At 46.2% G+C, this 24063-nt stretch overlaps 1 protein-coding gene across 1 annotated transcript in view; it reads left to right on the plus strand.

Moving 5' to 3' along the window:
* The first annotated feature begins 1001 nt into the window (after nt 1-1001).
* Nucleotides 1002-24063, plus strand: part of LOC121539249 (formin-like) — a 73893-nt gene continuing 50831 nt past the window's right edge. Inside the window, exons 1-6 of the mRNA XM_041847598.2 lie at nt 1002-3571; nt 3905-4025; nt 9174-9235; nt 10700-11391; nt 16117-16258; nt 21440-21527. Coding sequence (XP_041703532.2) covers nt 1703-3571; nt 3905-4025; nt 9174-9235; nt 10700-11391; nt 16117-16258; nt 21440-21527 — 2974 coding nt within the window. The 5' untranslated portion in view covers nt 1002-1702. The remainder of the gene's footprint in view (nt 3572-3904; nt 4026-9173; nt 9236-10699; nt 11392-16116; nt 16259-21439; nt 21528-24063) is intronic.

Raw genomic sequence — 24063 nt, forward strand, 5'->3', positions numbered from 1 at the left:
CTGTACTGACCTCGCCTTCTGGATGATAGCGGGGTGAACAGGCAGTGGCTCGGGTGGTTGTTGTCCTTGATTATCTTTTTGGCCTTCCTGTGACATCAGGTGCTGTAGGTGTCCTGGAGGGCTGGTAGTTTGCCCCCGGTGATGCGTTGGGCAGACCGCACCACCCTCTGGAGAGCCCTGCGGTTGCGGGAGGTGCAGTTGCCGTACCAGGCAGTGATACAGCCCGACAGGATGCTCTCAATTGTGCATCTGTAAAAGTTTGTGAGGGTTTTAGGTGCCAAGCCAAATTTCTTCAGCCTCCTGAGGTTGAAGAGGCGCTGTTGCGCCTTCTTCACCACACTGTTTGTGTGGGTGGACCATTTCAGTTTGTCAGTGATGTGTACGCCGAGGAACTTGAAACTTTCCACCTTCTCCACTGCAGTCCCGTTGATGTGGAAAGGGGGGTGCTCCCTCTGCTGTTTCCTGAAGTCCACGATCATCTCCTTTGTTTTGTTGACGTTGAGTGAGAGGTTATCTCACCAAACTGTAACAGTGTTAGCCCCTTGACGTTAGCGGAGCTACTTACGACACAATATTGCAGTGTTGGTGTTCTGGTCAGGGCTGGGCAGCAGCAGACTGACTAATCACTACAGCTTAAGCCCTATGCTGTAATAGTACAGAGAGCAAAAAGCAGAGTAACACTGGGCTGGATCTCCACAGCGGTCCACCTGACCATCAGGAGCTAGCAGCCCTACTCTTACACTGCACTCAGAGAGCACAGTGCTAAGCCACAGAGAGCTCCAACTAGCCATGGCTGCCATTTTGAGGAAGTAAGAAGGAGTAACCGGACACCTGTGCTGCCTTCCGCCACAGTTCCCTCCCAGGCAGCACATGGGAAGGCGGGGGGAGGCGGGGCCAGACCGGATAGACCAGTGTGCCGCATTCTTTTCCAACCTGGAGGCTTTTCTCAGGAACACTGAGATATTCTGTACACATACACACACAGGGAGAGAGGGGAAATAACCATGCCAGGAGGGCAACTCAGACTGTAGCTCTGATTCAGGTCTCTGTACCTACACATACGGTAGGAGAGGAGAAGTGGAACATTCCGGACCAAATTCAAATAACTTTGAATTTTAAAACTTTGTTCCGTTGTTTTCCTGAGAAACTGAGCATTTGTTCCTCCTGGATTCCCAGGGAGATTATTCCGGGACATTCTTCCTGCCTCTGAACAGTTTGACTTGACCGGGCACGTCATTGGAATTCTGCTCTACAACACTGGAAGTTCTGGAACACTGGAAAATGTGTCTGTGACATTTAACGTACAGTAGAGGCTGTTTGGGATTTAATAAAGTTTTCTATTCACAGCACAGCAGGGCTTTGTGTTGCCAAACAGGATTACAGGATAGCAGGGGTTATAGCTGGAGCCCTCCTGGAGAGGGTAATAAGAGCTAGGGGATTTGTCCTCACAAAGGCCTTTTGTTCACTGGAACCAGTAGAAGTGGAACACAGCTGGGTAGGTTGGAGTGCTGGAGGTGTAGAGATGAGCCTTTTGTGACACTCTGAATGGACACACTGTGCTGGGGTAGCCTCTCTACCTGGCTGGCTAGTAGTTACATTTTAGTCATTTAGCAGACACTCTTATACAGAGAGATGTGTAAGTAATAGCTCTGAGGGTGAGGGGAAGTAGCAATCCAATTTGTTCCGCAATAAGATCTCCACTATGTTTACTCGTGGAGACAAGACTGAGCCTCAGAGGCTGGCGGGAGAGACTGCGGTGCTGACGGCTTTCAGGACCCTGTCTGATGAAGAGCACTATCTCACAGGGGTCAGTGATCAAAATGCCCTGGATGTTATCAATGATGTGAGGGGTATGAGTGTGGCCACCTTACTTTCAGAGGCCACCTTACTTTATACTGAGGACAGGATTGAATCATGGGAGAATGAGTCCAGTAGCGTTGTGACCTCTCCTCCTAACCCAGGCCAGGTGTCTGTGTCCACGGCCGACCCAGGTCTGGTCCAGGTCACTATGGTGGAGATCTGTAGCGACACAGAGATGGAAGATGAGGAGGGGATCAGCAGCCTCAGCCAATCGGACAAGCATGCCGCCCCTGTAATGTCCTTCCCACCTGACGATGACCAGTGGACAGTGGCAGTGGGCGATGATAACAAGGGTCAGCTGCCACCCGCTGGCCCAGTGAGAGGTGCCATTGAGACAGACATAAAGCTGCCTGTGTTTAAGCCACACAGTCTTGTGGAAAGATCCCTCAAAGACACCTCTGTTCTATACTCTGCGAGGTTTATGGGCAGATCTAACAGTGGGACGGATCTTGGACCGCTCTCCTCCGTCTCCAAACCAGAAGTGCCTAGAGATGGCTGCAGCACCGACCTCTACACTGATCCCAGGCCTGTGGAGGTGGGTGTGGATGCAGCAGCCATGGGTGCCAAGGGGTTCAGCCATCATCACCACAAAGTAGCCAAAGGCGTCAGCATCAGCCAGGAGGTATTGGGCCTTACTGACATGTGTGCTGGAGACAACGCTGCAGTGGCTTCACCTCTTAACTTGTCTCTCACCTCTGAACCCCAGACATCAGAGGCAGCAGCAGATGACACTGCCTTGCAGTCAGGACAGCCAGAGGACCAAGATTCTGGACAGAGGAAGGAGATGTTGGGGGAAAACACTGGAACTGAGGAGCATACAGAGCATGTCCCCTGCCAGGAATCCCCCTCCGCCCTCTCTGAGTCAAGGCCACCTGAAGCAGTAGAAACATCTTCCCCTAGCCTGGAGAAGCAGCCTGACACTGAAGTGACAAAAGGTATTTTAGGGACTGGTCTGGCCGTGTCGCGTGTTCCTGGAGAGTCCCCAACTGACAGCCAGCCAAGTGCCACTCCTGTCTCTGTCTCGCCCAGGGGCCAAGGTGACATGCCTGCCACAAGGAGGCCCGACACAGACTTGCCCTCCTCCTCACCCTCCAGGGGCACAGCCTCCTCCCAGGCCCCCTCCTTCCAGCTGCCTGCCCTGTTCAGTGGACTGCGGGTTCTGAAGAAAGGGGCTGTGGGGGAGGAGAGGGAGACAGTGTCTGAGATCAAACAGAGAGACGCTGATCTGGCCCTACTGAGACTGAAGAAGACCGTCAACAAAGCCAATAACTTCCCTGAGCAGATCACCTCCAGTAGCAGCACCCCCAAGAAATGGCCCGAGCCCAAACCTGTGTCTGAGACCAAGAGTAATCTCCTGGGGCAGCTCAGCCAGCTGCTCAACCTAGACGGGACCAAGGCAGAGGACAAGCCGGACCCACTGCTAGAGCTCAGAGACAGGGAGCCTGAGAGGGGGGAGGAGGGGGCGACAGATAAGGTTCCAGAGCCCATCCCCACCAACCCACCAGCAGACAGCAGGAATGCCTCAGACACAACATTCGACACCTTTAAGAGTCTCTTCAGCTCCAAACCTGCTAAAAGGGATACAGCGGATCCTGTGGATTTAGAGGCTGTCAAGAAAAAAAACAAAAGTGAGAAGGACCTGCTGAAATCCATCTTTGAGAGAACCTCCAAGTCTCCCAGCAGTGAGCAAAAAGGTCCAGCGGAGTCTAAAGTATGTACTGTGTGTGTCTAACGCAAAGGTTTATTCCTTCTGTATTTTATAGAACCCTATTTATTGTTCGTTTTTTCTCAGATCATCAAGGTTTTCAAATGTATGAATGTAGAGCCATTTTAAGTATATGCTGTATTTTGTTGTGCACCTGCAAGGCAGACAGGACAGTAGGGTATTAGATTTGGTCATGATCTTGATTTGAGATGGTCTTATGTCTTATCACCTGTTGACTTTTCAGTTAGATTGCAGATACTCTTATCTTGGGCACCAACTGTGTTGTAAGTCTGTATGTTCTGTGTTAATTGAGGTATGATCTGCTGTCTTTCCTCCCAGTCTGAGGTCACCTCCCCTACAGACAGTGAAGACCGGACCCCCAGGCGGCTCCAGGCCATCTGGCCCCCGCCCAAGCTCAAGGATGAGGAGGAGAAGGTGGGGCTCAGATACACCGAGGCAGGTAAGGGCTGGCACCATCCTGGAGCTCTCCACTTACTCTACACCACATCTACAGTATCATACAATGTCCTGTTAATAAATGCCTGTATGCTGTTGTATGCCTATACTAATTCTCACAAGACAAGATAGGCTTAACAAAAATAAACTGAGTACCTCCACCCTGTTTTATCCAGGGCAGGCGCTCTCCTTACTTAATCGGTCTAGTTAGTCTAATTGAGAGGTGACACAAACATGTAGTGCAGCCCTGCTGGTATCTACAGAGCCAGCTAATCCCAGAGACAGGGTGTAACATGTCTCTTAAATCCATTTAAAGCAGGAATGCACTGAAACCTTCCCCCCACAGTAATGCTGCTGTCTGTTGAGACGTCTGGTAGAATCACACAGTATAGTGGAGCTTTGGGAGGTAGTTTGGGGATAGGCTGTGGCTGGGCAGCCTGCCATTCTCTCAGCCTGGCTGTCCTTTCTCTGTCTCCCTTTGAAGAAGAATACTAACAAAAATAGGGTAAAGGCACACAGGACTCTAAATAGGCTGATCTAATTACATTACAGGGAGAAGTTCATTTATGTGTGAAACACACCCATGCTGTTTCACACAGCACACACACACACAACAACACACACACCATTACCATTAACCATTAGCTCTCATGCTTTCACTCTCTCAGAATATTAGCCTTGGAACAGCATTGGTGGTTTGTTCAAATTGCTTGTGTAACCCTAATTATTTAACTTATTTATTTATCGTTTACCCCGAAGTGCTTGATGATAAAGAGTCTGGTTACAATCAAGTTATTTTCTATAGTTTAATCCTTCCAAGTAGCAGCAACACAAACTTTAGTGGCACAACAGGTTACATCTTCACTTATCTGTCACACAACATCTCTCATGGGAATTCCTCCTCACATGCAGGTGAGTCTGGGAAGAATATTTTCAGAATAAGAGTCCCAACATAAAAATGTATGGCAATGCCATAATAAAAGTCTCAGATACACATTACATATTTCTGATTATATACTGAACAAAAATATAAATGCAACATGCAATAATTTCAAAGATTTTACTGAGTTACAGTTCATATAAGGACATCTGTCAATTGAAATAAATTCATTAAGCCCTAATTTATGGATTTCACATGACTGGGAGTACAGACATATACAGTGGGGAGAACAAGTATTTGATACACTGCCGATTTTGCAGGTTTTCCTACTTACAAAGCATGTAGAGGTCTGTAATTTTTATCATAGGTACACTTCAACTGTGAGAGACGGAATCTAAAACAGAAATCCAGAAAATCACATTGTATGATTTTTAAGTAATTAATTTGCATTTTATTGCATGACATAAGTATTTGATCACCTACCAACCAGTAAGAATTCCGGCTCTCACAGACCTGTTAGTTTTTCTTTAAGAAGCCCTCCTGTTCTCCACTCATTACCTGTATTAACTGCACCTGTTTGAACTCGTTACCTGTATAAAAGACACCTGTCCACACACTCAATCAAACAGACTCCAACCTCTCCACAATGGCCAAGACCAGAGAGCTGTGTAAGGACATCAGGGATAAAATTATAGACCTGCACAAGGCTGGGATGGGCTACAGGACAATAGGCAAGCAGCCTGGTGAGAAGGCAACAACTGTTGGCGCAATTATTAGAAAATGGAAGAAGTTCAAGATGACGGTCAATCACCCTCGGTCTGGGGCTCCATGCAAGTTCTCACCTCGTGGGGCATCAATTTTCATGAGGAAGGTGAGGGATCAGCCCAGAACTACACGGCAGGACCTGGTCAATGACCTGAAGAGAGCTGGGACCACAGTCTCAAAGAAAACCATTAGTAACACACTACTCCGTCATGGATTAAAATCCTGCAGCGCACGCAAGGTCCCGCTGCTCAAGCCAGCGCATGTCCAGGCCCATCTGAAGTTTGCCAATGACCATCTGGATGATCCAGAGGAGGAATGGGAGAAGGTCATGTGGTCTGATGAGACAAAAATATAGCTTTTTGGTCTAAACTCCACTTGCCGTGTTTGGAAGAAGAAGAAGGATGAGTACAACCCCAAGAACACCATCCCAACCGTGAAGCATGGAGGTGGAAACATCATTCTTTGGGGATGCTTTTCTGCAAAGGGGACAAGACGACTGCTCCGTATTGAGGGGAGGATGGATGGGGCCATGTATCGCGAGATCTTGGCCAACAACCTCCTTCCCTCAGTAAGAGCATTGAAGATGGGTCGTGGCTGGGTCTTCCAGCATGACAACGACCCGAAACACACAGCTAGGGAAACGAAGGAGTGGCTCCGTAAGAAGCATCTCAAGGTCCTGGAGTGGCCTAGCCAGTCTCCAGACCTGAACCCAATAGAAAATCTTTGGAGGGAGCTGAAAGTCTATATTGCCCAGCGACAGCCCCGAAACCTGAAGGATCTGGAGAAGGTCTGTATGGAGGAGTGGGCCAAAATCCCTGCTGCAGTGTGTGCAAACCTGGTCAAGACCTACAGGAAACGTATGATCTCTGTAAATGCAAACAAAGGTTTCTGTACCAAATATTAAGTTCTGCTTTTCTGATGTATCAAATACTTATGTCATGCAATAGAATGCAAATTAATTACTTAAAAATCATACAATGTGATTTTCTGGATTTCTGTTTTAGATTCCGTCTCTCACAGTTGAAGTGTACCTATGATCAAAATTACAGACCTCTACATGCTTTGTAAGTAGGAAAACCTGCAAAATCGGCAGTGTATCAAATACATGTTCTTCCCACTGTATATATTTTTAAGTAGGGGCTTGGATCAGAAAACCGTTCAGTATCTAGTGTGACCACCATTTGCCTCATGCAGCGCGACACATCTCCTTCTCATAGAGTTCATCAGGCTGTTGATTGTGGCCTGTGGAATGTTGTTCCACTCCTCTTCAATGGCTGTGCGAAGTTGCTGAATGTTGACGGGAACTGGAACATGCTGTCGTACACGTCGATCCAGAGCATCCCTAACATGCACAATGGATGACATGTCTGGTGAATATGCAGGCCATGGAAGAACTGGGACATTTCAGCTTCCAGGAATTGTGTACAGATCCTTGCGACATGGGGCCGTGCATTATCATGCTGAAACATGAGGTGATGGCAGCGGATGAATGGCATGACAATGGGCCTCAGGATCTCATCACAGTATCTCTGTGCATTTAAATTGCCATCGATAAAATGCAATTGTGTTCATTGTCCGTAGCTTATGCCAGTCCGTACCATAGCCCCACAGCCACCATGGGGCACTCTGTTCACAATGTTGACATCAGCAAACCACTCGCCCACACGACGCCATCTGCCCGATATAGTTGAAACTGGGATTCATCCATGAAGAGCACACTTCTCCAGCGTGCCAGTGGCCATTGAAGGTGAGCATTTGCCCACTGAAGTCAGTTACGAAGCCCTGGTGAGAACGACGAGCTCTCAGATGAGCTGCCCTGAGACGGTGGCTGACAGTTTGTGCAGAAATTATTTGGTTGTGCAAGCCCACAGTTTCATCAGCTGTCCGGGTGGCTGGTCTCAGACGATCCCGCAGGCGAAGAAGCCGGATGTGGAGGTCCTGGGCTGGTGTTGTTACACGTGGTCTGCGCTTGTGAGGCCGGTTGGACGTACTGCCAAATTCTCAAAAACGACGTTGGTAGAGAAATAAACATTACATTCTCTGGCAACAGCTCTGGTGGACATTCCTGCAGTCAGCATTCCAATTTTGCACGCTCCCTCAAAACTTCAGACATCTGTGGCATTGTGTTGTGTGACAAAACTGCACATTTTAGAGTGGCCCTTTATTGTCCCCAGCAGAAGGTGCACCTGTGTAATGATCATGCTGTGTAATCAGCTTCTTGATATGCCACACCTGTCAGGTCGATGGATTATCTTGGCAAAGGAGAAATACTCACTAACATGGATCTAAACAGATTTGTGTAAGAAATGTGAAATAAATAATATTTTTGTGCATGTGGAAAGCTTCTGGGATCTTTTATTTAATTTCATGAAACATGGGACCAACACTTTACATGTTGCATTGAAGTTTTTTTTTTGTATCAAATATATATTTCTTATTCCAAAGCCATGGCTGCACTTGCATACTTTAAACCACCAGACAAGCATACTGTGATATCCCCTCTAAAACAGATTGCTTAGCTCAAATAGCTTTACTGCTGAGGGTGCTAACTTGTTCATACTGCCAGAAGCTCTTTATATAGTTCATTGCACAATTACCTGAAAAAAAAAGAAAAGAAAGTGATGTGGTTATCGAAGACATTCTTATTCTCACATACACGTGAGTGTACAAAACATTAAGAAAGAATACATTCAAGTGCCTTTGAACGGGGGATGGTAGTAGGTGCCAGGTGCACCGGTTTGTGTCAAGAACTGCAATGCTGCTGGGTTTTCACGCTCAACAGTTTCCCATGTGTATCAAGAATGGTCCATCACCCAAAGGACATCCAGCCAACTTGACACAACTGTGGGAAGCACAGGGGTCAACATGGGCCAGCATCCCTGTGTAACAGTTTCGACATCTTGTAAGGTCCATGCCCCGATGAATTGAGTCTGTTCTCAGGGCAAAAAGGGGGGTGCAACTCAATATTAGGAAGATGTTCTTAATGTTTTGTACACTCAGTGTATGTTGGCCTTATAGAATATATAATACTATAGTTTACTGTGGGATGATGAGGCAACGTATTCAAATTATTTCACAGTATGAGCAAGGACATTAAAAACATGTTGGTTTAGTTTCCTAAATAGGCTCTTTTACTGGCATAGCTGTAACTGATCAACCCTACAGTAACTGTTGTCAGATGTCTCTTTTGTTCCTCCACATCAGCCTAACAAAATATGGAAGCGGAGAGGATCATGTTTCACTGCCATATTATTTATCCCTGCAATCACAGGTTAATCTTGTGAGCATTTCACTATTGTACTAGTTAATGTATGATCACAGAGTAAAGTATCTCATGAATGGCCAGTAAAGTTGGTTGCTATTGAAAGTATCATCTCTAGTGGACATTGAAATAATCCTTCAAACTAATGTGACATTTGAGATGGTCTTATGCTGTGTAATTGTATGTAGAAATATGAATGACATGATGATGTCCTACAGTAAGTGTCTGTCTCTTTTCCCTTCCAGAGCACCAGGCTGCCCTCTTACAGCTGAAGAGAGAATGCAAAGAGGAGGTGGAGAAAGTACATGTAAGTTAACCTCCTTGTTTGAAACAGTTCACTACATATCATTCCTACTGGTTTCAGCGCTGGGGTTTGTTTCAATCAAGAGAGAGAGGTCCGCAAATGCAGTCACCTCACCATGTCCTCCTGGAATGTAATAACAAAGTAACTGATAGTTAGTGAACCCAGGGAACTGCAGTTTTCTTCAGAGGCACTAGATGTCACCAATCAACCACAGAAGCAAAGCCAACCTGTGTCTTTAGTAACTGGACTTTCCACGCTTGATGTCTGAGCTTGTCTCGATGTCCCATAGTGTAGTTAGACACATCTCTTCATCACCATAGAACAGCCTTTAGTTTCTATCTAAATGTTATTGGCCTCATCTGTTGGGCTTAGTCAAAACTTTATGTCAAAGGGGGTCTGGTGTCGTCTTTTGACTCCTTCAAATGGTAATTTCAACCAAAGCATCTCAGTAATTGACACACCTCTATGGCATAGCACTGTTGTCAGTCCCAAGGTTTTGTCAGCACAGAAATGATCAAATGTGTTTGACTCTGTTTGAATGATAGTGCTCACCTCCAGTAGGACAGACCACATTCACATTTGATGTGAGGTCAGCATTGATTGGGGAAGCGGTGATGTCCTGCTAGTTCCTCATATGAAAGAAGATCACCATTTACAACCTGGATGCTGGATGCACCCAGAGATCTAATTTACTGAACTGTCTCTCTCCAACTGGAAATGTCTCCATTATTTCTTGTAAGATCTAGTTCTGAGTTCCACTTTGTTGCTGAAGCATTATAATGCATTGTTTGTTCAACTGAGCCACCAGTGCCAAGGTGGTGCAATTGAAAGCAGTATTTCAAATAGTTTCTCACAGGTCTCAGAGGAGTAGTCAAATGTATTGGTTATGTTTTCTCTGTCTTCCAAGAACAGCCTGAGATTAATAAGAGTACAAGTCAAAACATGCCAGATAATAGAGCAGACTGTTAACCTTATTTATGGAACGATTTCTTTGAAGAACAAGCTTATTGAAGCAAAGTGTCTCTGGAAAGTGTGTCTGAAAATTACTATTATTACAGCAGTGCTGATTCAGCACATATAGGTTACTCTGTCTTCCTCTGTGTGTTACCCTGTCATTTGTCCCTGATCCCTTGCATTAGGCCATGATATTGACACTCATAAACATGTAGTTAAACCATGAGAGACGATAGAAACGTGCCTAATACATTTTCTTCATTATTATCTGCTCTTCATTATGTTGTCAGTTATTGTACTTTTCTGTTGGGGATGAAAGATTGGAATGAAAATGAGTGGGCATGATGTTAGAAATTACTACATTTCATCTCATGAAGGTCATGATGAACATTTTCCTCACATGCTCTCATTGAGTCACCCAGTGGTCTTTTTGGAGCCCCACAGTATGTGATTCTGTTTCATATGGCTGAGTGGGATGTTTCTGACTGATCTATGTGCTCCTGCTCAACACAGGCAGAGTTTGAGCTCCAGATCTTCCAGGTGCGTATGGAGCATGCTGTCTCCATGTCCCATCTGGAGGGAGTCATCGGCAAGATGCAGACAGACTGTCACCAGGCCTTCAGCCTGGGACACGAGAGGGGCGAGCTCCGTGAGGCCTGCGTGTCCACCGAGGACGACCTGCCTCCCAAAACATTTCGTAATGTCTGCATCCAGACAGACAGGGAGACCTTCCTCAGGACGCCCGAGGGTGAGGCCAGCCGGCCCGGTCTCGGCCCCAGTCAGAACATGCCTAAGAAACTAAATCTGGACTCCATCAACCTGAGTCTGCATGGAGGAGCCTCAGGACTCCCCGGCCAACCTCCCCCACCCCCTCCCCCTCCTCCCCTTCCTCCCCTCCCTGGCCAATCAGGACCGCCTCCACCTCCTCCTCCGCCTCCCCCTCCCCCGTTACCTGGCAACATGGGGCCACCGCCTCCACCCCCCCTCCCAGGTTTTAGTCCCCCTCCCCCCCCTCCGGGGTTACCTGGAGCTGGCCCTCCCCTTCCTCCCCCTCCACCTGGGTGCGGCCCACCCCCTCCTCCTGGGGGTGGATTTGGGTTTGGGTTCGGCCAGGCAGCGGAGAAGGCCCCAAGGAAACCTGCGTTGGAACCTGCTACTCCCATGAAGCCTCTATACTGGACCAGGATACAGATCCAGGACAATAAGTATGTACTCCTTCTATAGCCCATTCACAAGCTTTATCATTATCCCTGTCTCCCCAGTGTGTCACTTCCATCAGGTACAGAGACACTCTAATTCAGTAAAGCATCAGGCTGGGTTGACCTCCCCTGCACCAGTACTCTGGATGAGGACAGGTGCCCCAGTGAGATGCAGTAGATTATTCAGCTCATTTCCAGTGGCTGTGGTTTGTACTGCTGGATACCAGGCTCCCAGCTTTATGGCCTTGTATTTCTAAGGCTGGATTAGTAGAGGAAGTTGACTTGTGGTTCACACTCTCTGGTCCTGGCCAATGGTGGAGGGTCGAGTGGGCCACAGCGGTTTCATGTCTGCTATAAAGTTTACAGGAGAACGGAATTAAACAGGACTCTTAACTGTAACAACTTTTTGGGCTAATGGACATTATGAGGGGAAATACAGTACACTTTGAAATAATGCCAGGTCAATGAACAAATGTCAAGATACACACAATTTTACTGTGTATACAGAGCAGGCTTTATGAGGAACCTGTAATAGGGAAGGAATAGTTAACACTAGTGTTTCCCCTAGGATTTCTTTCAGCAGATGTGGCAGATTTAGCAGGGGATTAATGGAGTCTTCCTGCAGGGGGGGTGACATTTACATTTACATTTTAGTCATTTAGCAGACACTCTTATCCAGAGTGACTTACAGTTAGTGAGTGCATACATTTTTCATACTGGCCCCCCGTGGGAAACGAACCCACAACCCTGGCGTTGCAAGCGCCATGCTCTACCAACTGAGCTACAGGGTTACATCTTCCTGGGGCATGCATCTATACATCTACGGTTTGCCGCTGCTAAATGCATATAGGGGAAATGCATACATGATATATAGGGGAATTGCATACATGACATAGGAGAATTGCATACATGACATATAGGGGAAATGCATACATGACATATAGGGGAAATGCATACATGACATATAGGGGAATTGCATACATGACATATAGAGGAATTGCATACATGACATATAGGGGAAATGCATAAATGACAATACAGGCATGGTCCGGTCATTTATAAATGTTGTCTACCTTGGAATTACAAAGGCTTTGTGAAGTTTATGTAGATTTACTTTCCCAACATTTTCCAACAATGTTTCCTCCACTGCAGCATGCTGGACTCAGTCAGAGCCCATTGCGTGGAGTTATTTGAGTTAGTCCCTATGAAGGCAGTATGAAATGAAAGGGTGGATTTTCAGGAGTATCATTATGTTCTTGGTTAAAGCCTCTTCTGGGCTGTCCCAGACAGATACTTTCACTATTGCTGTGGGAATCCAATAGCAAATAGGACCCAATTGCACTCACGTCACCCTAATTGAGTCTCTGGCTATGTGGTTGATTGCTGTGGTATTTCAGCCATGACTAGCCAGCCAACCTTTTAGAATGTTTGTTGAGTTCACTTCATCTCCACAGTTATAAAATGTCTCCTCTCTGGAGGAACAGCCCGGGCCGGCCAAACCCTGACGTAATGACTGGACAGTAGAAAGAAACTCATGAACCCAAACACATTTAAGGCATATCTAAAGTATATACAGTATGGATACAGTGCTTTAACCTACAGTTGAAGTGGGAAGTTTACATAAACTTAGGTTGGAGTCATTAAAACTAGTTTTTCAACCACTCCACATATTTCTTGTTAACAAACTATAGTTTTGGCAAGTCGGTTAGGACATCTACTTTGTGCATGACACAAGTAATTTTTCCAACAATTGTTTACAGACAGATTATTTCACTTATAATTCACTGTATCACAATTCCAGTGGGTCAGAAGTTTACATGCACTAAGTTGACTGTGCCTTTAAACAGCTTGGGAAATTACAGAAAATGATGTCATGGCTTTAGAAGCTTCTGATAGGCTAATTGACATCATTTGAGTCAATTGGAGGTGTACCTGTGGATGTATTTCAAGGCCTACCTTCAAACTCAGTGCCTCTTTGCTTGACATCATGGGAAAATCAAAAGAAATCAGCCAAGACCTCAGAAAAAATATTGTAGACCTCCACAAGTCTGGTTCATCCTTGCGAGCAATTTCCAAACGCCTGAAGGTACCACGTTCATCTGTACAAACAATAGTACACAAGTATAAACGCCATGGGACCACGCAGCCATCATACGGCTCAGGAAGGAGACGCGTTCTGTCTCCTAGAGATGAACGTACTTTGGTGCGAAAAGTGCAAATCAATCCCAGAACAACAGCAATGGACCTTGTGAAGATGCTGGAGGAAACAGGTACAGAAGTATCTATATCCACAGTAAAACTAGTCCTATATCGACATAACCTGAAAGGCCGCTCAGCAAGGAAGAAGCCACTGCTCCAAAACCGCCATAAAAAAGCCAGACTACGGTTTGCAACTGCACATGGGGACAATGATCGTACTTTTTGGAGAAATGTCCTCTGGTCTGATGAAACAAAAATAGAACAGTTTGGCCATAATGACCATTGTTATGTTTGGAGGAAAAAGGGGGGTGCTTGCAAGCCGAAGAACACCATCCCAATCGTGAAGCACGGGGGTGGCAGCATCATGCTGTGGGGGTGCTTTGCTGCAGGAGGGACTGGTGCACTTCACAAAATAGATGGCATCATGAGGAAGGAAAATTATGTGGATATATTGAAGCAACATCTATAGACATCAGTAAGGAAGTTAAAGCTTGATCGCAAATGGGTCTTCCAAATGAACAATGACCCCAAGCATACTTCCAAAGTTGTAGCAAAATGGCTTAAGGACAACAAAGTCAAGGTATTGGAGTGGCCATTACAAAGCCCTGACCTCAATCCTATAGAACATTTGTGGGCAGAACTGAAAAAGCGTGTGAGAGCAAGGAGGCCTACAAACGTGACTCAGTTACACCAGCTCTGTTGGGAGGAATGGGACAAAATTCACCCAACTTATTGTGGGAAGCTTGTGGAAGGCTACCCGAAACATTTGACCCAAGTTAAACAATTTAAAGGCAATGCTACCAAATACTAATTGAGTGTATGTAAACTTCTGACCCACTGGGAATGTGATGTAATAAATAAAACCTGAAAAAAATTATTCTCAGCACTATTATTCTGACATTTCACATTCTTAAAATGAAGTGGTGATCCTAACTGACCTAAGACAGGGAATTTTTACTAGGATTAAAAGTCAGGAATTGTGAAAAACTGAGTTTAAATGTATTTGGCTAAGGTGTATGTAAACTTCCGACTTCAACTGTACATCTACAGAAGCAGTGTAAAAAAGTGTCAAACAGTAGGCCTTTTACATTTTACAAAGGGATACTGTATAGAAAGTTGCTAAATCATGCAACATTACACAGTAGTATCAGTAGATAAACTCTAATTTGAAAGTCAACATGACATGTGTTATACACTGAGTATACAAACATTAATAACACCTGCTCTTTCCATGACATAGACTGACCAGGTGAATCCAGGTGAAAGCTATGATCCCTTATTCATGTCACTTAAATCAGTGTAGATGAAGGGGAGGGGACAGGTTAAAGATTGATTTTTAAGCCTTGAGACAATTGAGATATGGATTGTGTATGTGTGCCATTCAGAGGGTGAATGGGCAAGACAAAATATGTAAGTGCCTTTGAACGGGGTGTGGTAGTAGGTGCCAGGCGCACCGGTTTGTGTCAAGAACTGCAACGCTGCTGGGTTTTTCACGCTCAACAGTTTCCCGTGTGTATCAAGAACGGTCCACCACCCAAAGGACATCCAGCCAACTTGACACAACTGTGTGAAGCATTGGAGTCAACATGGGCCAGCATCCCTGTGGAACGCTTTCGACACGTTGTAAAGTCCATGCCCCGACGAATTGAGGCTGTTCTGAGGGCAAAAGGGGGGGTGTAACTCAATATTAGGAAGGTGTTCCTAATGTTTGGTATACTCAGTGTACATACAGTATGTCTGCCTCACATGGGTGGGTCCTGATGAACCTCTCAGTAAACCTGCAGCCTGTGAAGCTGCCTGACCTGGCCTATATACAGGCTGAGTTATGGCTGACTTCATCTTCCTCTCCCTGCGTTATCAGAGACTAGGAGGCTGGATCACTTATCATGCAGAGTCTAAGGCTACCACACTGTCTGACACAGGGGATAGTTGTCTTCTGTGAGTTAAAAGAGGAATGGAAAGTAAAGGTAGCAGAGCAGGGCTGAACTCTGGGAGACTCCTGTACAGAGACATCTTCAGACTCCCTCTCTGTTTGCTTTCAGTGTTACCCAGCAACAGAGGAAACAGAATACCTCCTATCTTCCTGGTAGTTTATTTGAAATGCTCCTTTCGTGCTGAAATCTCACATCTCAAACTCAGGGACACTTAAGTCACATGATTTTCGGAAGCCTCAGTCATAAATGTCACATTATTAAAAAGTGTAAATTCATATCGGTTTTCTCTGCATTCTGCAAATTCTCACTCCAGCAAACGTCTGCTATAAATCAAAAGATGGAAGTAAACACTGGACAGCCCAAGTAAACATCAAATAAACTGCTTCATATCTGTTTATCTCTAGCACAGGACAATTTGTACTGAGCAGTCCACTAGCTATTCTACTTTTCCCAAGAAGTCAGCTCTGTAACACACTCTTCTGTCATCACAGTAACACTGTCATTAAAGAGGGTTTTATGTTGAATTGTGGTGCTCCTCAGCGTATGGAAGTGTATCTCTCCGCCAGCCCCAGACTAAAAGCCTGTCTCTTGTTTCCAGTAATAATACACTGTGGGGTTCTCTGGAGGAACCAGACATCATAGACACCAAGGAGTTTGAGGACCTTTTCTCCAAGGCCACTCTGCAGCCAAAGAAGAAGCCCCTCTCAGACACCTTTGAGAAGAAGGCCAAGACTAAGAAGGTTGGTTTAACTCATCCATTCTCTTCTCTCCCCTGTGCTGCTGCTGTTATATTGTGTTGGCTACTGCTGTTTTTCCTCTCTCAGGAGGAGCATCTTAAATATCTTGGGTTTGGAAAGTGATGACTGCTATTGGACTTTCCATGCAGGGACCCATATGCTGTAACTCTAAAGCTGTCATCAGTAACGATGACACACTCCATTTGGCATGGCACGTTGTATTTCTCAGACACCTGTCTTCTCTAAAGAAAATGCTTTGTCATCATAATGTGTTTAATTGTTACCACACGAGGGCGTTAGTGGCACATTTGAATTCATATTTCCTTTACTAGAGTTTCCTCGTCAATATCAGGAATGATTGAGATTAGGTAGTCAGAAAGAAAATATTGACATAAACACATTTTTGAGGACGTTATTACTTTTACTCCAGTAAGAGCATCTGCTAAATGAGTACAATGGTGTCAGCAGATTATCCCGTATTCTCCAACCCTAGACCACTTACCTCTGGAACATTCCTTTAGGAGCTCTGCTGAGTTAGTCCAAGTAAGGATCCCAGCCTTACATGGAGTCTAATCTAGAAAGAACACAAAGTGTGCAAGGAGTAAATCACTCCCCTCCCTTTTCTCCTCTTACTCCCAACTGTCCAATTCCTGGTGATTGGTGTAGCCAGCTCTTGGACTAGGTCAAAGCAGGCTATCAGGTTCAGTTCTCTTCTCCTGGCCCTGTGTATGGAAGCAGAGCTGAGTAGAATCCAACTTTCGAAGACCTGCTGCTTACACTTCACAATCAGCTGCAGATTAAACTGTTCTATGCCATGGCTTGGAATGTTCTTTGGATTGTACTTCCAACTTAGTTTGATAGTTATTTTCCTACAGAACCTGGTCGTAGTTATCGTTTGAGAGAAATTATAGAACATGCACAATGACTAATGTTTTCCTGGGCTAATGCAGCTAGATCAGATATCAACGTGAGCTAGGAGGCTGACCCTAGACCCACTCCAATTCGCATACTGCCCCAACAGATCCACAAATAATGCAATCTCAATCGCACTCCACACTGCCCTTTCCCACCTGGACAAAAGGAACACCAATGTGAGAATGCTGTTCATTGACTACAGCTCAGCGTTCAACACCATAGTGCCAACAAATCTCATCACTAAGCTAAGGACCCTGGGACTAAACACCTCCCTCTGCAACTGGATCCTGGACTTCCTGACGGGCCGCCCCCAGGTAGTAAGGTTAGGCAACAACACATCTGCCACGCTGATCCTCAACACTGGGGCCCCTCAGGGGTGCGTGCTTAGTCCCCTCCTGTACTCCCTGTTCACCCACGACTGCGTGGCCAAGCACGACTCCAACACCATCATTACATTTACTGACGACACAACAGTGGTAGGCCTGATCACCAACAACGATGAGACAGCCTATAGGGAGGAGATCAGAGACCTGGCAGTGTGGTGCCAGGACAACAACCTCTCCCTCAATGTGAGCAAGACAAAGGAGCTGATCGTGGACTATAGGAAAAGGAGTGCCGAACAGGCCCCCATTAATATCGACGGGGCTGAAGTGGAGCGGGTCGAGAGTTTCAAGTTCCTTAGTGTCCACATCACCAACGAACTATCATGATCCAAACACACCAAGACAGTTGTGAAGAGGGCATGACAACACCTTTTCCTCCTCAGGAGACTGAAAAGATTTGGCATGGATGCCCAGATCCTCAAAACGTTTTACAGCTGCACCATCGAGAGCATCCTGACCGGTTGCATCACTGCCTGGTATGGCAACTGCTCAGCATCTGACCGTAAGGTGCTACAGAGGGTAGTGCGTACGGCCCAGTACATCACTGGGGCCAAGCTTCCTGACATCCAGGACCTATATACTAGGCGGTGCCAGAGAAAGGCCAAATAAATTGTCAAAGTCTCCAGTCGCCCAAGTCATAGACTGTTCTCTCTGCTACTGCTCAGCAAGCGGTACCGGAGCGCCAAGTCTAGGACCAAAAGGCTCCTTAACAGCTTCTACTCCCAAGCCATACGACTGCCTTGCTCAAGGGCACATCGGCAGATTTTTCACCTAGTCGGCTTGTGGATTTGAACCAGCGACCTTTAGTTTACTGGCCCGATGCTCTTAACCGCTACATTAAGGCTACCTGCCAACCTGGTGTCTCTCTGTGGCTGTCTGAGTTGGATCAAATGTTGGGCCAGTTTGTGGGTTCAGAATGACCAGACTGGATGGATACACACACACTGAGGCCTGTACAGTAGACTGGAGCCTTGACAGATTGATGACAATGTGTATGGATTGGGAAGGGGACAGTTTGGGCTAGTGGCCGATTTTTAACAGCCTGGACGCCACACTCAGTGCCATGGGGGCAGTGGGAGCGCTGACACATATGGCTGCAGAAGTGCAGAGTTGCAGCATTGGACTTGACAACAACATGGGGCCTGAGCATTGGCCTGAGCTGTGCGGACACAAATGCACATAACCGACTAGAAATTGAGATACTTTTCTTGGTAGTTCTTATTTGAGATGGTAGATACAGTATGTGGTACAGATATCCATGAGCAGTGAGCTGTACTAGGGGCTGTACTATACTCAGGCCAGAGACAGCAGCCTGTGTTCAGCTATGATTACTTGGAGACGCTACCACAACTGTGGAAAGGGTTGGCTACAGCCCCTTGGCACTCCAACACATTTAGAAGGGTCAGCTAAACAAAAGTAACTTGTTTACTGCTTCATATTTTATCCCTAAAAGTTTATCTTCCAACGTTCAAACTCTCTGAATCATCTTCTGTTGATAGGTTCCCAGAACTACTGGCTCTGACTGGACAAAGGAGGGGGGAGGAGAGGGGGATGGAGAGGGGGGAAGAGAGGAGAGTGTAGATGAGGGTGGAAAGGTGGAGGAGATGAAGATAAAGAGGGGGAGGGAAGGGAGGAGGAGAGGGGGCCTGTAGAGAGGGGAGATGGAGACAGGCGGGGGGAGCAGACTGTCATCCAACTAGCTAACAGACAGAGCCAGACTGGGCCTGTGGAGACACAGGGTCAATCAAGAGCGCTGTCTTGCCTTACTCTGCAATATCTTCCCCCGAAGAGATTTGACAAGCCAATAGTCCTGTCCTGGCCTCGCCACCACACCGATAAAGTTCGACACGACACAGAGACAAGTCATTCAATCTCTGCCCTGTAGTCGTCTCCATCAACTTTATGAAGAGCAGCTATACTCTTCACACATGATGGTTTTCACTGTACTAAGCATGTTAGCCGTAGAGCACACAGTGTTGTGTGTGATGGCAGAATACCTATACATGCCTGACGCACTTGTTACTTGTTCAGAAAGTATTGCCAGATCAGATAACACCTGTGGGCCTAGTCGGGGGTGTGATGGGGAGAAAATGAATGGAATGTGTATGTGCATTATGGAGATTAGCCGTTTTTCTCACATCCCTCCTAATGCACAACTCTACATACAGGACCCTAAGTGGAAGTTGGGGCAGTAGGGGTGGGTTAGAGGGGTGAGTCTGTACATGGGAGTGCTAATCTGTATCATGTGTCCAATACAACTGAAAGCTGCTGTTTACTCTGGAGGCCTTTTCTTTCCCACCACTGATTATCATATCAAAGCAGCAGAGATGACATGCAGGGGAATGTGCTCTCTGTCAGCCTCCACAGTCCATGGCCGCCCAGGACACACCAGACCAGACTGGGGGTAATCGTAGCCATGTGGCTCCACTCGGCTCCACAGTGGGGCTGGAGGAGAGGAGATGACACCTGTGGGGGCATTTGAAGTGGAAAGGAGAGGATGCACGTGTCGCTGCATATTGGGAGTGAGGATAATGAGCTACAGGAGCCGGGTGCTGCGCTGCGTTGAGGAGATGAGGAAACCCAGTGAGCCCCCCACTCAAAGCACTTCCTCTTTTGATATTTTAATATTCATTTCAGTGTCAAACCAATGTCTCCTCTCTATTTCAAGTGTTTTTTTGGTCTGCTGGAAGGACTTCACCTTGACTTGGACTGGTGGGCAGTTCTCCCAGTGTCCACTGGAGGTAGCTGTTATACTCGTCATGGGTTTCTAACAGAGCTCTCAGCATCAGCATCGGAAGGTTCCTTCCTTGCATGCCTGAGAGTAAGCATCCAGGCTTGTTCCTCCAGATCAGTGGCCAGGGTTACTGGGAGGCTTTTAGTGTGGCCTGACCAGCGCAGTTCATTAAAGGTGTTGGGAAAGCCTCTCACTCTGCCTGCTTCCCTTCTCATGTCCCCATATAGGAAGATCCCCAGTTATATTAGTAATGGACGTGGAAGCAGTATGTACTCTTACCTTATGTAACGCAATACTCACTTCTAAGGCTTCTGCTCCTTGGTTCCCACTGGATGGCCCAGTACCTGAGATGCAGTAATGAAGAAGGCTGAGACATTACATTTTAGAGCTGGGCTTTACCTTGCCAAAACTGTTTCTAGCTTAATGGGTAATTCAGTCATAAGTAATTGTGACCATGTGTAGGCACAAATAAAAATCCTGTGAATTTATAGTTTGTTGTAAAAAACTCTTGCCTGCTCTTCCAGACTGAATATATGTCCTTTTATGGTTTCATTTTTTCATTTTTACTTTCCTGTGGCTTTATGTTTTCGACTATATCATGCACTTTTAAAGGGGGACTTTTTCTCTATACTCTGTGCTCTGCATTCTTAGTGATGTCATTTGATAAGGCCTCTGTCTGTGGCGTGTGGGTTTCTATCATCTCTCACTTCCTGTTATCATGACACTGTGTAGATTAGTGTGGCTTTAGGGTCAATCCAGACGCCCCACAGAGATGTTAGAATGACTCTCCTTTAGAGCACTTCTTCTGTCCTCTCCCAGAGTCAATATATCATCAAGTGGTCTTTCTCTGGGAAGTGACTAAGTGATACTTTCCTCTGGCCTCTGGGGAAAAAAAACTGTGGATGATGGTAACCTGTGTCCCTGTTTCATCTGAATATATCATATTATATCATATTCTAGTATTCTAGTAAAATACATCTTATTAGTTGAATTTAAGATTAACTGTTGGTCTGCATTTTACCAACTGTATAAACTGTGCCACTTCAATCACATGGAGATGGTGATCAAATAGAGGATGTATAATCCAGTGTTATTCTCGCTCTCTGATGTAATCCCTGTGATTCAATTATGATATTTATGTCTTTTCTGCAGATTATCAAACTGCTGGATGGGAAACGTTCCCAAGCAGTAGGCATCCTCATCTCAAGTCTGCACCTTGAAATGAAGGACATTCAGAAAGGTGAGAGCATAGAAATATGAACTCCTTAACTGTGTTAAAACCAAGCTGTTTGGCAGATTATTACTGGAGGATATTGTCTATATTTCTGACAACCTGTAATTTCCTCTCCGTCGAACAGTAATTTTTCCAATTAAACAGTGATAAACTTGAGTTACAATCCTATTTTCACTAGATTAGAAAATATGCTTAAATGGCATAACAAATGATGAAAATAGTTACTTTTTAGAATGTAGAAATGTTGAAGCCCGGTGCAAATTGTTTCCTGCCTCTTGACAGACCCTAATGTGTGAATAGTTCCACTTTTATAGATGAAGTTGTGATTCATGTCGAATGTGGAAGATTTCCAAGTTTTCCAGACTAGTGCTCCCAGTTTCCCAGACTAGTACATAATGTTGTGAGTCAACAGCATTGGAATAAAATTAGCAATTTTTGTCTCGCCAGATTCAATCGTTCCTGCACTGGTCAAAATCACATCAATATTTTCCTTCTTGAACTAAAGAGGAATGGAGTATTTGGTTCTGTATGTGTATTTGACTGTACATGTTTATGTATGTGAATGGGGCGGGGGATGTCTGAGGCAACAGTTAGGCGTACATGGGTTGGGGCCGTTGGTGACAGCCAGGGTGCACTGGGTTGATACTGGGACAGGGACTGAGACTGGGAGTGGAGCGCCTGGCAGTCTGAGCATGCGGCCGACCCGGCAGATCTGTTTATTGTTGCCAGTGACGGTTTCCACCGCCTAATGGGAGCGACACCCTGCTAATGATCTGAGTGTGTATAAATCCACCTTCACAGTCAGCAGACACCGCACCGCCACATAAAAACGCTTACCCAATGCAAGCCAAACAACACATTGGGCCAATCTGCCGTTTTTGGTTTTGATATTTTTTTCTCTCTCCTTCTCCCTCTGTCGGTGTCGAGGTAAATAACCCCCAATAAAAGAGCCTGCTCTCTCTCAGCGTGAGCCTGCTTCCTACAGCCTTAATGGGAGGTGTAGGTGAAATGGACAATTTGAATCTGACAATGCAGCAAAGCGTCTTAATAAGCACTTCTAACGGCCCTGGTCCCTGGCCTCGCCTGCTTGCCTGCCCTTTGTTGGCAAATTAAAAGGACATGGGACATGTAATGTAATTAAAGCCACTAGGGAGGGGGGAGTGAGGGGAGGCAGGGCTCTGGTGGCCCAGGGCAGGGAGAGGGAAGAGCGGGGGCCAACGGAGGGCCTGAGCCTGGCTGGGGGACCTCCTGGGCCACCGCAGTTCAAGGCAGAGGGGAGGCTCCCCCACACCTCACCACACACACCACACACACCCTGAGCGATGGGTGAGAAGTGTAGGGAGAGGGAGTGAGGCGGCGACAGGGTTTCTTTGATCTCCCGGTGTGGAGAGATATCCGGGCCAGGCCTCCTTTGGCTCAGAGCACTGTGCTGCACTGCGCTGCGGCCCCCCTTTGGTGTGTGATTGACGGGTGCATGGCGGGCGCGCTGAGGCCTTGAGTAATCCACTCTAATAAGAAGTAGGAAATGGCCCTCCACCTCCAGCCTGCGTCCAGCATGCTCTCCACTTTGATCCATCCTCTAGGGCTGCCCTGCTGCCTCAGCTGGTCGTAGGGGCTTGGGGAAGCTGTGGACGTCAGTGGAAGAATGCTTGGATTCTGGGATGCAGAACTTTTTCTTCTTATTTGGAGGCACTGCTTGGAGATAGAAGGTGACATGTCTTATTGACTCCAGGGGTGTTGCTGTATACAGTACAGTCATGTGCTTTTGGCTCGACTTCACTGGTGGTTCTTTGCAAGTCATGCGACTCTGAGAGTTGACGCAGCCACAGTGGTGTAGAGAGGGGCTTGTTTCCACTCTGAGAGCAGGCGTCGCACTGCAGTCTGCAGCTGACAGCACACAGATCCATATTGTCATTGAGACCAGGAGCCATTCCTCCCAGTCTGCCCCCTCCTCTCCTCTCTCCTCCCTGACCTGCACCCAGCCATAAAGCTGTGACTCCTCTTTCTGAGACACTGAGCAGAGCTCTCCCTCTCTTACTTTCTCTCTCGCACTTTCTTTCTCACTCTCTCTTTTCCTTTTGCTGATAAGCAGGGGTGAAAGTAGATAAAATGTCTTCCTGTGTGCAATCTAGTTTTAGAGAGACAAAATAAGGACATAAACAATCTGATGCACAGGTATATTTCAAGGCCTTTTACTTCTCAACATTGTGTGAACGCACTTTGTAATTTTTATGGGCCTAATCATAGAATTACATATAGAATCATTTTTAATTTAATAGGATCTCTATGGGCCTAATAGGAAAGATTTGTCGTTTTACATTTACTTTTACTCTAATTTACTTTTACTCTAATTAACGTGATAAAAGAATCTCCTCAAATTCCGTCAGTTTAAGCTAGAGATATCTGTTTTTTTGCATGGGCTGCATCTCAATCCACCGCGTCCGTCTATGTGGGCTTTCCGCATCTGTGACTGAGGTACAGCGCTGTTTGTCAGACCAGGACACATCCCGAAAATCGGTATTCTCACGAAAATGTCTGGAGC

This window comes from Coregonus clupeaformis, chromosome 25 (assembly GCF_020615455.1).
Source record: "Coregonus clupeaformis isolate EN_2021a chromosome 25, ASM2061545v1, whole genome shotgun sequence".
Classification (NCBI taxonomy): domain Eukaryota; kingdom Metazoa; phylum Chordata; class Actinopteri; order Salmoniformes; family Salmonidae; genus Coregonus; species Coregonus clupeaformis.